At 38.3% G+C, this 13,012-nt stretch overlaps 1 protein-coding gene across 1 annotated transcript in view; it reads left to right on the top strand.

Annotated features, from left to right (window-relative positions):
• The first annotated feature begins 5,721 nt into the window (after positions 1-5,721).
• Positions 5,722-13,012, top strand: part of LOC101948977 (vitellogenin-1-like) — a 48,669-nt gene continuing 41,378 nt past the window's right edge. The window contains exons 1-6 of the mRNA XM_042859074.2: positions 5,722-5,811; positions 6,151-6,171; positions 6,388-6,539; positions 8,243-8,494; positions 10,407-10,568; positions 11,110-11,261. Of these exons, the coding sequence (XP_042715008.2) occupies positions 5,772-5,811; positions 6,151-6,171; positions 6,388-6,539; positions 8,243-8,494; positions 10,407-10,568; positions 11,110-11,261 (779 nt within the window). The 5' untranslated portion in view covers positions 5,722-5,771. The remainder of the gene's footprint in view (positions 5,812-6,150; positions 6,172-6,387; positions 6,540-8,242; positions 8,495-10,406; positions 10,569-11,109; positions 11,262-13,012) is intronic.

Raw genomic sequence — 13,012 nt, 5'->3', positions numbered from 1 at the left:
TTATCTTTAATCCCATTGTAGTAGCTCAAAAATCAAATGAAATATAATTTTGTTCTGAGGTGGGCAGTCTGTGAGCAGTGGAGTTTTGTTGGCTGTTGTGGGGTTCGTATCATTTGTTCTTATGGCTTTTGTCAGGCGAGCTGTGGACTAGAGCTGGCTGGAGGAAAATTCCATTCATTGACAACATTTGAGATTTTGAAATTTATTTATAAAAACAAAGCCTTTCAAACAATTTTGTGACAAAGAATTGTGTTCAAACATCCATTTTCAAAAAGGCTGGGGTTTGATTCAGGGCTCGCTGTCTGTCTGTCTGTCTGTCTCTCTCTCTCTCTCTCTCTCCCTCAATCTGTCTCTCTCTCTCTCTCTCTCTCTCTCTCTCTCTCTCTCTCTCTCTCTCTCTCTCTCTCTGTGTGGAAATGACTGAAGAGTCCACCCTGGACCTCAGAAGCTTTCCTGTTGAAAAGATCATTGACATTGGTATATTTCCACAAAAGATTTCAGCTTCAACGAAACAACACAGTTCAATGAAAAACCATTTCATTGAAAATGTTCCAACCAGCTCCACTGTGGGCTTTGGATAGATGCCCCCTTTTAATTTTTGCATATTCCAAAAGAAAGACAGAAATAATAAATAATTTTGCCATCAATGTCATTGTGAACGCACTGTGTCTGGTCCCACAGGTATGACTCCACTGAAATCAGTGGTGCTGACCAGTATGAAACTGGGGTAACATGATAGGAAATTGGGCCTGCAGCTTTATCTCTAGTACATTGGACTGAATTATCAGGGTTTTTGTTGTTTTAGAACAACAAAAGAAACTTTTAAAGCAAGCTGATACAGGAAAGTCCCTAGGTGAATGCTGGACAATCGGCATCTGGCAGCTTGGCCCAAACTAGAGAACATTCCTTGCGCCAGAGCCAGCAGAGGAAGTACAAAACATTGTCTTGTAAGCCACACCGAAACAGTGGCTATTGAATATTTTTTAAAACTTCTCAGTGACTGAATGTTAGATATGATTTGTTTGGTCATTTTAACCTTTCTCCAACTATAGAAGCTGTGTACAATTCGAAGGCAAAAATCTTAGCCACCTGATTGCATCCATTTTAACCTACAGTGGTTGCTTGGGAGCTGTTTTGCTAATCCCTTCTTTGTTGTTAGGCAATATATTAGCAGGATGAAAATGGCATCACTGCACCATAATTCAGCAACATAAATAGAGAACAAGGAGAGTGCAGGGCTATCAGCAACAGTCCAACAGCAGATAATAAGAGTCTGTTACCTGAGTAGAATCTGTTATGAAAGACAATGGCAGCATGGAAGCAATAGTTCTAATTTGGTTAATTAGCCTGTATTCATATTTCATTTATGGTGCACGTACCTGTAAATTCAAAGCATCCTACCTTATCATGCTGCAGCCCTTGTAAGTATACACTGCCATCATGCTCTCTGGAACTCTCCCCACCCCCACATATTGAAATAGTGCACATCACGGTCCTTATTACATGTGTTGCTGTGGAAATGGCATAGAATAGTAGCATTGTGAACTTCTTTCACTTGCCTTTTTTTAAGATGCTCCCATCATTTTAAAAATCATGTTTTGCTTATTGTTTGTATTTTAGCAATACCTTTGTAGTTTGCAAATGAAGTCTGTGACCAGACTGCAAATTCCTTCCTCTGCCATGAAAGTATGCACCCACTAGTTGGTTACTGTAGGGTTCTTTTCAGTTGTATTTATTTTAGGTGTATTTCAGTGTCGCTCATTACTTGTATTTTCCTTTTCATCTGATTTCTTAAAGTGGTAGGTAGTTTATCCCTTCTGACCTGGATGTTTTGGGGAAAAGCTAGATTAGGGCCCAGTGCTACTCCCCTCAAAGTCAGTGGCAAAACTCTAGGGCTGTCTTTCAGGTACCCAGTGAATTTGTGTGGGGTGGGGAATGGTCCACCAGGCTCCCCCTTGAAAATAACGAAAGGTGTAACAAATTTCTGTACCTTTTTCTCCTGACACCCAGGAAAACAAACTCAGGTAGTGGGGATTCAGCAGCTATGGTGAGGTAGGGAGGAAATTTTGCAGGAACTGGTGATGAATGGAACACAGGGATACTCCGGAGATTCAATTATCTCAGGATGTCCCTCTTCTGCCATCAGGAGATGTGATTTCAGCAAATGAGACATACCTGAGATAGCTTTGATCTAGCTAAATCAAAGCTAGCTTGAATAACAATAGCAGTGAAGCTGCAGCAGCACTTGTGGCGGCCACTTGAGTATGTAGCCAGGCCCTTGGAGGGCAGGACTATATCAGGTATATCTATGTGTGCTGCAATCATATCTTCTGATTGCAATGTAGACATACTTTTAAGCATCCAAATTTGGGGTGCTTATACAAGCTGATCACAAACTTTAATTCTTTTAAGGTTCTCCCATCACTAAAGTAATGCTAGAACAAGGCTATCTGAATTATAAAACCTATTGTTAAAATTTGAAACACCTTATAGCACCATATAAAAATGTATGAGTGCCGCTTACACATTGTTCCAATACTGTGTTAATAGTCTCACATTAATAGGTCTTACTCCCAGTGTTTCAACATTTTGTACTATGCAAGCCTGGCCAGTTGATCATGATGGCACAATATGACTGCAGTGGTCAGGCTATATCATTGAGCTATATCATTGATTACAGTCGAATGAAAGAACAGTAACAGAAGCAGCAGAATTCTGATGTTACCACTCAGAAAATATTATGTTGCCACTATACATACAGCCACTTTTATAATGTGGCTGCAGAAAAAATAAGCATTTCCTTCCTTAGTAATAGACTTGCATTTTATTAAATACTTCCAACAGTCACCATTGTGTACTTAATGCCCTAGTCAGCAAAGGCAAAGGGGTAAGAAAACTATATAGTCAGTGAATGTTTCATGTCTCTCACACTTTTCTCATTAAATCAGATTGAAATTAAATTAGGATTTCTTAAAAGAAAGTTAATGAGAGAATACGCATTTACACATTTGATATTAGAACTTCAGGGCTCAAAGATCTTCTTGGGTTATTCACCGCCATCTCTTTAATATATTTTTGTAGCATTTTACTTAGAGATGAGCAAACTTTCTATTTCTTTCCCCACATTATGCAGATTACATCTTTGATGGGAAAACACCAGGTGGACGGAACATGTGAGTTGGGAAAGACGGTGATACTTGGAAAGACAGAATGAGACATTCTTTTAGGCTGACATTTTGAAAGGAAGTAGGTGTCCATCTCCCATGGAAAGTCAATGAAAGTTGGGCATCGAACTCCTTTAGTCTCCACTGAAAATTGCAGACTGAGTTGATAGCAGTTAATAAGACCATATGACAGTTCCAATTTCAAAGTTGGAAGCTACTGATGCACACTATGGGCCTGATTTGCCACTGTGTCCCTCCAGTTTTACGGTGGTGTAACTCCATTGAAATCCATCTCTTATTAAAGCCACTTATGGCAATATACATGCTACCTGCAAATGGATGCCACTGAACCCCTATCGCCTGAAAACACACTGTGATCTCATCAGATAGCTACAAGATGGGAAACATGAGGGTCTAGTTAACACTCTGAAGAGAAAATGTTAAGGAAAACCCAGTTGCTCTTGATTATTCAGTAAGGTGGTATTCTACCATCTGAACTGGCACCGGACCAACGACTTAAATATGGATCTGGCATAACAACTCATATATATATCTTGCAAATTTTAACATGTTTCAATAGAAGGAGATATTTTCATTGTTTTTTTTTTACTAGAGAACAGCATGATTTCCAGGAATGGGGATATTTTGGGGTATACATTTTGTTTTCTGGAAGGTAGGTGTGAATTTAGGATTTCCAGGACTTAGCAGCATCAATAATAAGGGTTCCCAGATGAGTTTGCCCTCATCCTACTTATTTTTTCTGCCACTGGTTTCCCTCATTGATTATCTGTTCAACTCCAAAAGTGATGTACAGTAGCTGCTCCATCTGTGCACCTTGGTGCCATCTACAGAGTAACTGGTGTTGCCAGTAAGCACAATGATTGTCCACTGATGATTGTGCACAGCACATTTATGTCAGGTTATTCTACATAGCTGACTGCTCCATGCACTCCACCGAAAGACTCCTCCTCAGATGCACTGGCACAGCCCTAGTGTGTTATTCCCTCATTCGGGTAGTAACACTCAAGTAAATGTACAGTTTCATTACGGTAGAGAGGGAACTAGTCAATGGGGCCTCCACAGAGTAGATTTTTAGGCCCAGAATCAGTCTTAAAAATCCAGCACCATTTTTTATTCTTCTTATTCTTAATGAAGTAGCAGCCTAAGGAAATCTTTTTCTTCTTTTTAGCTGCTGTATTTTAGCTGCCTGCATGTGCATCTATCTTGCAAGCACTTTTTTAACTTTCACAGCCTCAAAGAAAAATACTAGATGTACATTTTGAGTTCTCCTCCCCTCTCCACATAACAACCTTAGCACCCAGCCACTTGAAAATTATGTCTTTTACTTGATATGTAATTTACATAAAACATTTGCCCTTAAGGCAAGGTTACATTCAAAATGGACGTAAGCTCATTCAAAATGTGCATAACTGAGGTTCTCTTTAGTTTTGGGAGAAATTGGATTTGCAACACATTGTGAACTTTTTCCAAAGGAAGATTAAAATAATTGTCATTATTACAAGAAGCTGGGCATCAAAAAGTTATATAAGATGAGTTGGAGGTAGTGGGTAACATTTTCAAAAATCACCTAAGTGATTTAGTGGCCATTCCTTTCAAAGTCAATGGGATATAATGCACCTAACACACACGGGTGTTTTTGAAAATGTTACCCACTGCCTCTTCTTACAGTCTCCTCTTAAGATATCACAGCAAAATAGGTTCACTTGTCTAGGTAAACACAGTCCTGCCTCAGCAGAGGGGTATGGACTTGACGACCTCTCAAGGTTCCTCTAAACTCTGTGATTCTGTGCTTCCATGAAAATGGTGAATTTTCCTCTCATTTTTATGGTGTAAATCTAGAGTAATGCCATTGACCTAAATGGCCAGCCCATTTATTCGAGATTGATACACACGTAACCAGCAACAGAATCTGAGGGAGTTGCTCTCCCCAGATAGCTTCACACAAGTCTGTAATAAGACCCCACTCCTGCAAAGAGAACTGCAGGGGGAGCCATGCACAGTCATTGAACCTCATTGACTTCAGTGGGGCTCTGCATTTGCATGATTTTCTCTGCAGGATTGTGATGTAAAGCAGCATGCACGAATCTCAGTCACTAAAAGATTAAATTATGCACAAATCCTCCTTTAAGACTATGTCTCTTTGAAGAACTGATGTATGTCTCAAAGAGCTTGTGGTCTAGATATCCAGGAGGTGTAAATCATCATGACTTCACTGAATTCAATGGAGCGAGGCTGAGTTACATCAGCTGTGAATCTGGCTCCACTGTTTTTAAAGTAAGCCCAAATATGTATTGCCAGTTGTTGAATTATTGTATAAATGTGTGTGGAGAAATGGGAAAAAAGGGCGAAAACAAGAAATATCAGAAATAGATTCCATATTTCATCGAAAAGATACATTTGGTCTAAATTATCCAATAGATTTGCATTAACAGCATTCCTACCCCAAGAAATGTTTGTTTTTTGATTGATCAATACTGATTCTGAAATATGCTTATTTATTTTGGAACTTCACTTTGATGATCATGTGATACACTATGCCTTTATAAAAGAGAACCCAGCACATTCACCTTTAGCTTATCCTTCATAATGAGGGACTTAATTCTAGCTCTGACTTTAACCCTTGTGGGTAAGTAAGTACGTTATCTGTCTGGATAGGTTTATAGCAGAGACTTTTTTGAATAAGGCTTAAGAGACTAATTGTTGTTCATTTATAAATATAAACTTCAAAGTTGCATAAATGGACAAGAAAACCTGATACCAAATTCTCCATTGTCTAGGGGAGGAAAGTTTGGATATATTCTGATTTAAGAATAAAAATCTGTGTTTAAAAATTAACAGAATTAACTGGAAAGTATTATGCAGCATGTACTTCATAAATTGAGATAAAAATTTGGACAGTAATTTTTTATAAAAAAATTGTAAAATGATTCTTTGCCATAATTTCTATATATTTTTTCTCTTTCAGGGAGTCAGCATCTTAATTATCGTAAGTATTTTTCCTATCAGATTATATCATTCTAATGGGTGCAATTGAAATATAATCTGAAAGGTGTAGGAATGTTTAATTTAATTTTACAACTGCTAATGTGCTTCAGAAGTAATATCAAAATGAACAAATTGATCTTTCCTATTTGGAACTAAGTGTACTAAAATATATTCTATAGGTTCCCTATAATGTTTACTGAGCATTGTTTCTTTACAGAACCTGATTTCAAAGAAAACAAGGTTTACACATATGATTATGAAAGTGTATTTCTCAGTGGACTTCCAGACAGAGGACTTGCAAGAGCTGGAATAAAAGTAAAATGTAAAGTGGAAATCAGTGGTATTGGGCCAAAACTTTGTCTTATTAGGGTAAGAAAATGTATCCAATGAGAAAGCTGAAAGTATCTTCCTACCTGACTTTTTTTTTCAAACTTTGGGGAAATAATTAAGTTTCATCATATGTTTTGCTTACTCAGGCAGAATGTAACTGACACTGTTATTTTTTTATGCAGTTCCCTATATTCTATTTGCACTTTGCCAGGTAATTCTCAGCTCAAGCCAACCTTGGGCTTGAAGGATTTCTTCTGCTTTGTGGTCAGGGAGACAACAGAATGTAATTTCAAATGCATAATAATTCATTACTGGATCAATTCAATTGTTCCCAAACTGTACAACCTAAGATTATTTAATCAACTGATTTTGCAACTAGCAAACAAACAGAAATAAACATATTACAGCAGCTGGATGTCATTCAATATCTGGCATACGTATTTTTTTCTGGCTGTTTCTTTAGCTTCAGTGGGGAAATGCCATGTTGTGCTACACTGAGATTGTATTCCTTTATTGTATGCTGACATTAACATTTTTGAGTAATTACTAAAGATTTCTGATGATATGAAAATGATTTTGACCTCTAATGTAAGCCTATGTGTGCTTCCAATGAATGTATTGAAACATACCCCTTTATTGCTCTGGATTGATTCCATTTAGTCTTGTATGTGTGTGGAAGAGAAATCATCTTTTTAAAAGATTTCACTTGGCAAATTTAAATTATAGATAGGAAAGACTAGTGGCTGTGTCCTAATAAGTGCCTGAAAAGAGCAGGAACTTTCCAACTGAAGTAGCTGCCTGCTGTTGTGTATTCTTATAGGATATAATGAAAGGCAATAGGAAATGTCTCTCTTTGGTTATGGAACATGGCATGCCCTTTCAGCTATAAGGGACATTTATTTTTATGCTGCTAAATTTAAATTTGGTTTTGGAGAAGTGAACGGCGCAGGAGATTAACCTTTCACTTGTAGGCCACTGGTTCATATCTACCTTAAATCAAAATTAATGGTCTCAGACCCCTTCCCAGTAGACAAGTATCTTCATCGTAAAACCACCAGCATATCTCTCACCCATGTTGGCAGTCTCCACTGAAAGCCCAAGTACTGAATGGGCCCTGGAAACTGAACATATATGGCAGAAGCACATTGATGGGGCAGTGTGTTGGGGGGTGAAGGAGTTTTGCACTGCAGCAGGGCTACAATATGAGGTGGAGAAGAGAGATCTGCAGCTATCTGAGCTTCCAACCCCACGGTTCCCAGGGAAAACATATAGGGAGGGACAATTCCTCCACTCTGCTCCCTTGCCCCCCCCCCCCACACACACACACTAATTGTGACTCTAAGAATAGCTCAGCTGCCATGTCACTATTAGCTCTACCCTTGGCTGTGCTTTGTGACTTCAGTTAGGGGGATCATAGCAAGTGCCACCTGAGTTAATGCTGCTTCATGCAACATTGATGTTCCACACAATTTACTGCAGGTCTTCCACAGTTCTGGTGGTAGAATAGGGCTTAGTGTGTCTCTTCTCTGGTTCAGTTCTGTACACAGGCCTACCTTTGGGCCAGACAGATGATCTGTGAATTGAGACAAAGGATGGTATGTGTGGAAACATCCCACTCAGCCACTTTTCACATCTGCAAGTCCCTGTCATGGCTTTATCTTGAGGTATTGCTTCATAAAATCCTAAGAAAAAAAGTTCATGGAAAAATGTTAATAGGAAATCTATTTCCGCTTCTCTCCCAGATTCATTCACTTGAAGCAGCAGAATACAATGGTATCTGGCCTAGAGATCCATTTGCACGGTCATCTAAACTGACCCAGGCTCTTTCAGCACAACTCAGAAATCCCGTCAAATTTGAATACAGCAATGGCCGTGTTGGAAATCTTATGGCTCCAGATGCTCTCTCAGATGATGGTCTTAATTTCTGTCGAGGATTTCTGAATATGCTGGAATTCACCCTGAAGAAGTCACAGAACACATATAATTTGCAGGAGGTGAGCACTTTGCTTTGGTAATTATGTTTGTGGTGTAATTTGAATAAGCATACACTTCTGGTTCTTCTAACACATTTATCTGAATTCAGTGTTAAGTGTCTATTTACTAGTAAGCAACATCTAGACTTAGAGGAAAGTTGTTCATCTATTCTGTACTGCCACTGGTAGATCTATGCCTTAATGGTCCAGAGAAATGTATAGATTTTTAATCTAATTGATCCAATGATTTTAGGAGTGCATTAACAACATTAGAAACTAAGAAAACATGGCTTGTTGGGTGGTAAAAGGAAAAAGGAAACCACTCTGAAAGCTATAATGTTGGTCTACAAAAAATGTGAATAGTACATTAAAATAAGCTTAAACCCTCAGCATATTATTAACATTTCATCTAGAAATAATAGCAATTTGATGTCTCTAAGAAATCATGCATACTTTAATCTCCTTTAGCTCCTATTTGAGAAGGAATATAGTACATATGATGTTGTGTTATTATAATAGCATTTACAGCTGTACTTGATGTTCTGTTGGAATTTCCACTGTTTTATGGGTTTTAATACCATTTTAAGTAACCCCACATTGAAATTCACCACACAGATTGAAATTGATTTAGTTTTGCATAAATATATTTACATTGATGAGGTTGGTTTTCATGTCATTGATATTATTGTGCTTTCAAAATATTTTTATTGCAAATGTAGCCCCAAACCACTTTCATTTACTTGATATGATCAGAATAAGGTTCAGAAATGAGCTTCAGGATCTCATATTTTTCACAATATGTGTTCCACCTGCATCATCATATTGAGACCTTGTAGCTGTAGCATATGCAGTATTTTGCAATGCCCAGTTGCACATCTTCATTATTTCTAAATGAATTGGTTACATGTGGTAGTCCGGTTGCCAACCTACACATATGGGTTTAACTACTGAAATCTCTGAGTTTTCATTATTTTACTCAGTCATTTACTGATTAATAAACCTTGGCATCTTTCCCTGAGGATCTCAACTTTAGAAAGGAAGATAGGCATCACGATAGGTCCCAAAACACAGAAGGTGAACCTGAGCTGCAGAGCGTGACTCTGTGTTTCCTGTGCCTTCTAAACTCCCAGTGAGGTCAATAACAGTATGGGATATTTAAGGAATGAAGAATCAGGTGATAAATGACTTACAAGAGATCACTTAATTAATGGGAGTTTTAACTGAGGTCTGAAAAATCAGGTCCCGTACCACTAAGTCCTTGGAGTAATTGTATGCTACCACTAACAATGAAAAGTCAGGAAATGAACCATTCCCCCCCAAATATATTCACTTATCTCCCCTTTAACATTAGTAGAAGTCCTGTTCACTGACTGACGAGAACCAATACACCTTATACATATAAATTCTTAAAGTAGTATTAAACATTTGAATTAAACCTTCTAATGCAAGAAAATCCACAGTTAAAGCTCCAGTATTCTTAACTAATATATAATTATTGCTGCTCACATTGTGTGTCAGATTATCTGCTATTCTGAAGCCTCTAATAGAGGAATGTATGAGCTGGAGATTAGGTATAATGGGATTTTTGAGGGCAAAGTATCAGTCGCAACTCAAAAATCTCTTGCTTTTGAAGTTTAATTCTGACTGATCAAATTATTTCAGCACATATTTATTAATTTTTCCAAATTATATCTCCTATTCCATAGTCCCTAATTGGAAATTGATACAAACCTCGCACTGAGCCAAAATTTTATCCCACTGAAGTCAGCGGGGATTTTGTCTGTGCTTTCAATGGGACCCCTGCTTTGGCCCTTTGACAGTACATGCATGTTTTTTAAATATGGTCAGAGCACAGTAGAGATCCATGTTAGGCAAGTCTGCATTAAGAGAAGCATTCTCTGAGACAGCGCTGATTGGTTCTAATTTTTGGCAGGCTGGGATCGATGGTGTTTGCAATACAACCTATGTGATTCAAGAAAACAAGAAAGCAAATCAAATCTATGTGACAAAATCCAAGGACCTAAGCAGCTGTGATGAGAGAGCTCAGATGTTTACTGGTGCTGCATATACTTGCCAATGCCCAGCCTGCAGAGAAGTAAGTAAGATGGATTTATATTTAAACACATTGTGGGGCTGATTCTTCTCTCACATGCATTGGTTTTGCACCCATTTAACTACATTGGCTCCTGATTTATATCACTTAAAGTGGAAGGCAAATCAGGCTTGTTATATCTAATTATCTATGTTTGCTTTCTGCATGGTATTCATGTGTATTGGCCATTGCAAAACCTCTGTATCACATTATGCCCTCAGAATAGGTGTACATATGTCTCATGCTGTCTCTGTTCAGAACAAAATTCTACCCTCTCAAAAGAATGATCAGTTACTTAAATTCAAGGAAAGAAAAGTTTATGCTTAAAATTCTTAGCAGTATGAGCAATGGGATTGAACTCCATTATGTAAATAGGCAAGCAGAGTTCACATGAGACATTAATGGGAATAGTATAGAGTAGCCTTGCAAACAAATGGGTCACACTGGATGGTATAAGTGGTATTTTCTGAGCCTACTAGCTATGAATTCTATTCACTGAATTTAAATTAAATAACTTTCTGTTTGTCACTTTTTCATTTGGAAGAAAAACAAGTATTCCCGGGCAACCACTACTTACAATTACAAAATCAAATCTTCCCGTGAGGAGGCTTTAATTGTGCAAGCTGATGTCCAAGAAGTCCATCAGTTCACACCATTCCATGAGGTCACTGGAGGGGATGCGGTAGTAGAAGCAAGGTACTGTACATCTGCATAGCTGATCCAAAATTACATATCCCTTTAATTCACTAATTCAGCATCTAAGTAATCTAGTCAAATTCCCTAACTGAATTGAGACCTCTGTACCTACCACTTGTTGACTGGCAATATTACATTATGTAAAGCCTCAACCAGATAATAAAAAAAACAACCTTCACTGTTGGTCATAAATCTGAAACATGTGCATCACTATCCAAATTTTGCTGGCTAAAGTTGGCAGTATTTGATGAGTTTATTTCTCTGGGATATTTGATTTATGCCTTTAAAGCCAAGATAAATGCAATTTGAGCTGAAAAAATGCAAACTAATTTATTTGTAGTAAAATATTCTGACACACAGTTACTCACTAAAAGGAAGATCCCTGGAAAACCACGTCACTGAAAGAGACCCATGTGGATATTCACAGCAGTTTGAAATTTGTCATGTTGCCAATGCAGTTATGGGTATGGCTGGTTGAAAATTTTCCAGCACAACTGCTTTTGATGGGTACCTGGGGTTTTAACCAATGAAATGCTACACTAAAAGTGTTTGCCGTCTGTGGAAGATTTTGAATTTATGTCAAAAACTTTGTGGCCAAGACCTCAAAATATCTGCTTGAAAAATTTAAACCTTCCACTTTTCAGCTGAAATCCAAAAACATTCACGTTTTCTTTATGAATATTTTTTTTAATTTTCAACAAAATTTTCCACAGAAACAAATTATTTTATGACCAACTCTGGTTATGGGCTTTGTATACTGTATACAAAGGAATCATGTCACAGAGTAGGGAAGATAGGGAGTTCTTTTTATCACTTAGATATATTTCATCTCAAGCCAGATCCTAGCTTATGTCAACTGGCATTGCTCCATAAAATTCAGTGAGGAACTGTCCCCTCCACTATAGCTTACAGGTCTAGGCACTGCAATACCAGAAAGATTAAGACAAATTAGGAATTCAGAGAACTGCAGCAAAAATGAATAAACGGCTGGAGAACAATTGGCCAAGAGGACCATAAGTGGGCATGATAACTTGGTTAAACAGTGAACAAGCGGGGGTAGGATAAGGTATTTTAAAGAACTTTTACACTCTAAGGATCAGATGTGGATACACGTTTGGGTGGTGATGATGGACGGTGTTTGATGCAGCCCAGGAAAGAGTCAGGCATAATTGCAGACCAGGTACCAGATCCTAGGCTGTTGTAAGTTAGCAGACCCCTCTTGGAGCCAATGGACCTACACTGATTTCCACCCCCTTAGGACCTGGCCCTCTGTCTTCAGGAGAGCACAGACTGCTTCCGTCCTGTTCCTCAAGGGCTGCTTGATGCCCCCAAAAGAGTGGAAAAGAGACTCAGCAGTGGCTTTGCTCTGCTCCCTGCTCCTATATTCCATGAACTGTCCAGCAGAATTGGCCAACCACATAAGGGGTAGTAAGAGGAGGGCATGCAGTCTGGGTCTCCAGGAAGCATTTGTCAGATAACTAAAGCTATTTTAAATACATTTTTCATATAAGTCAGAAGTAAAATATCAAGAAATTTAATACACTTGGGGTCAGATTTTCAAAACTGTTCACCGCTGGCCTAACACTGCTCCCATTGAAATCAGGGGAGTTTTTACTATTATTTTACCTTTTAACCCACCCTAAGGCCATGGCTACATTACAAAGCCTATGCCAGCCCAGTCCCCAATGTAGATTCACCATATGCTAACAGATGGAGGTGTTCTCCCAGTATAGTAACACCATCTCTCTGAA

This window comes from Chrysemys picta, chromosome 8 (genome assembly GCF_011386835.1).
Source record: "Chrysemys picta bellii isolate R12L10 chromosome 8, ASM1138683v2, whole genome shotgun sequence".
Lineage (NCBI taxonomy): Eukaryota > Metazoa > Chordata > Testudines > Emydidae > Chrysemys > Chrysemys picta.
The sequence above is the reverse complement of the archived record's forward strand: the minus strand, read 5'-3'. Positions and strand labels throughout refer to the sequence as shown.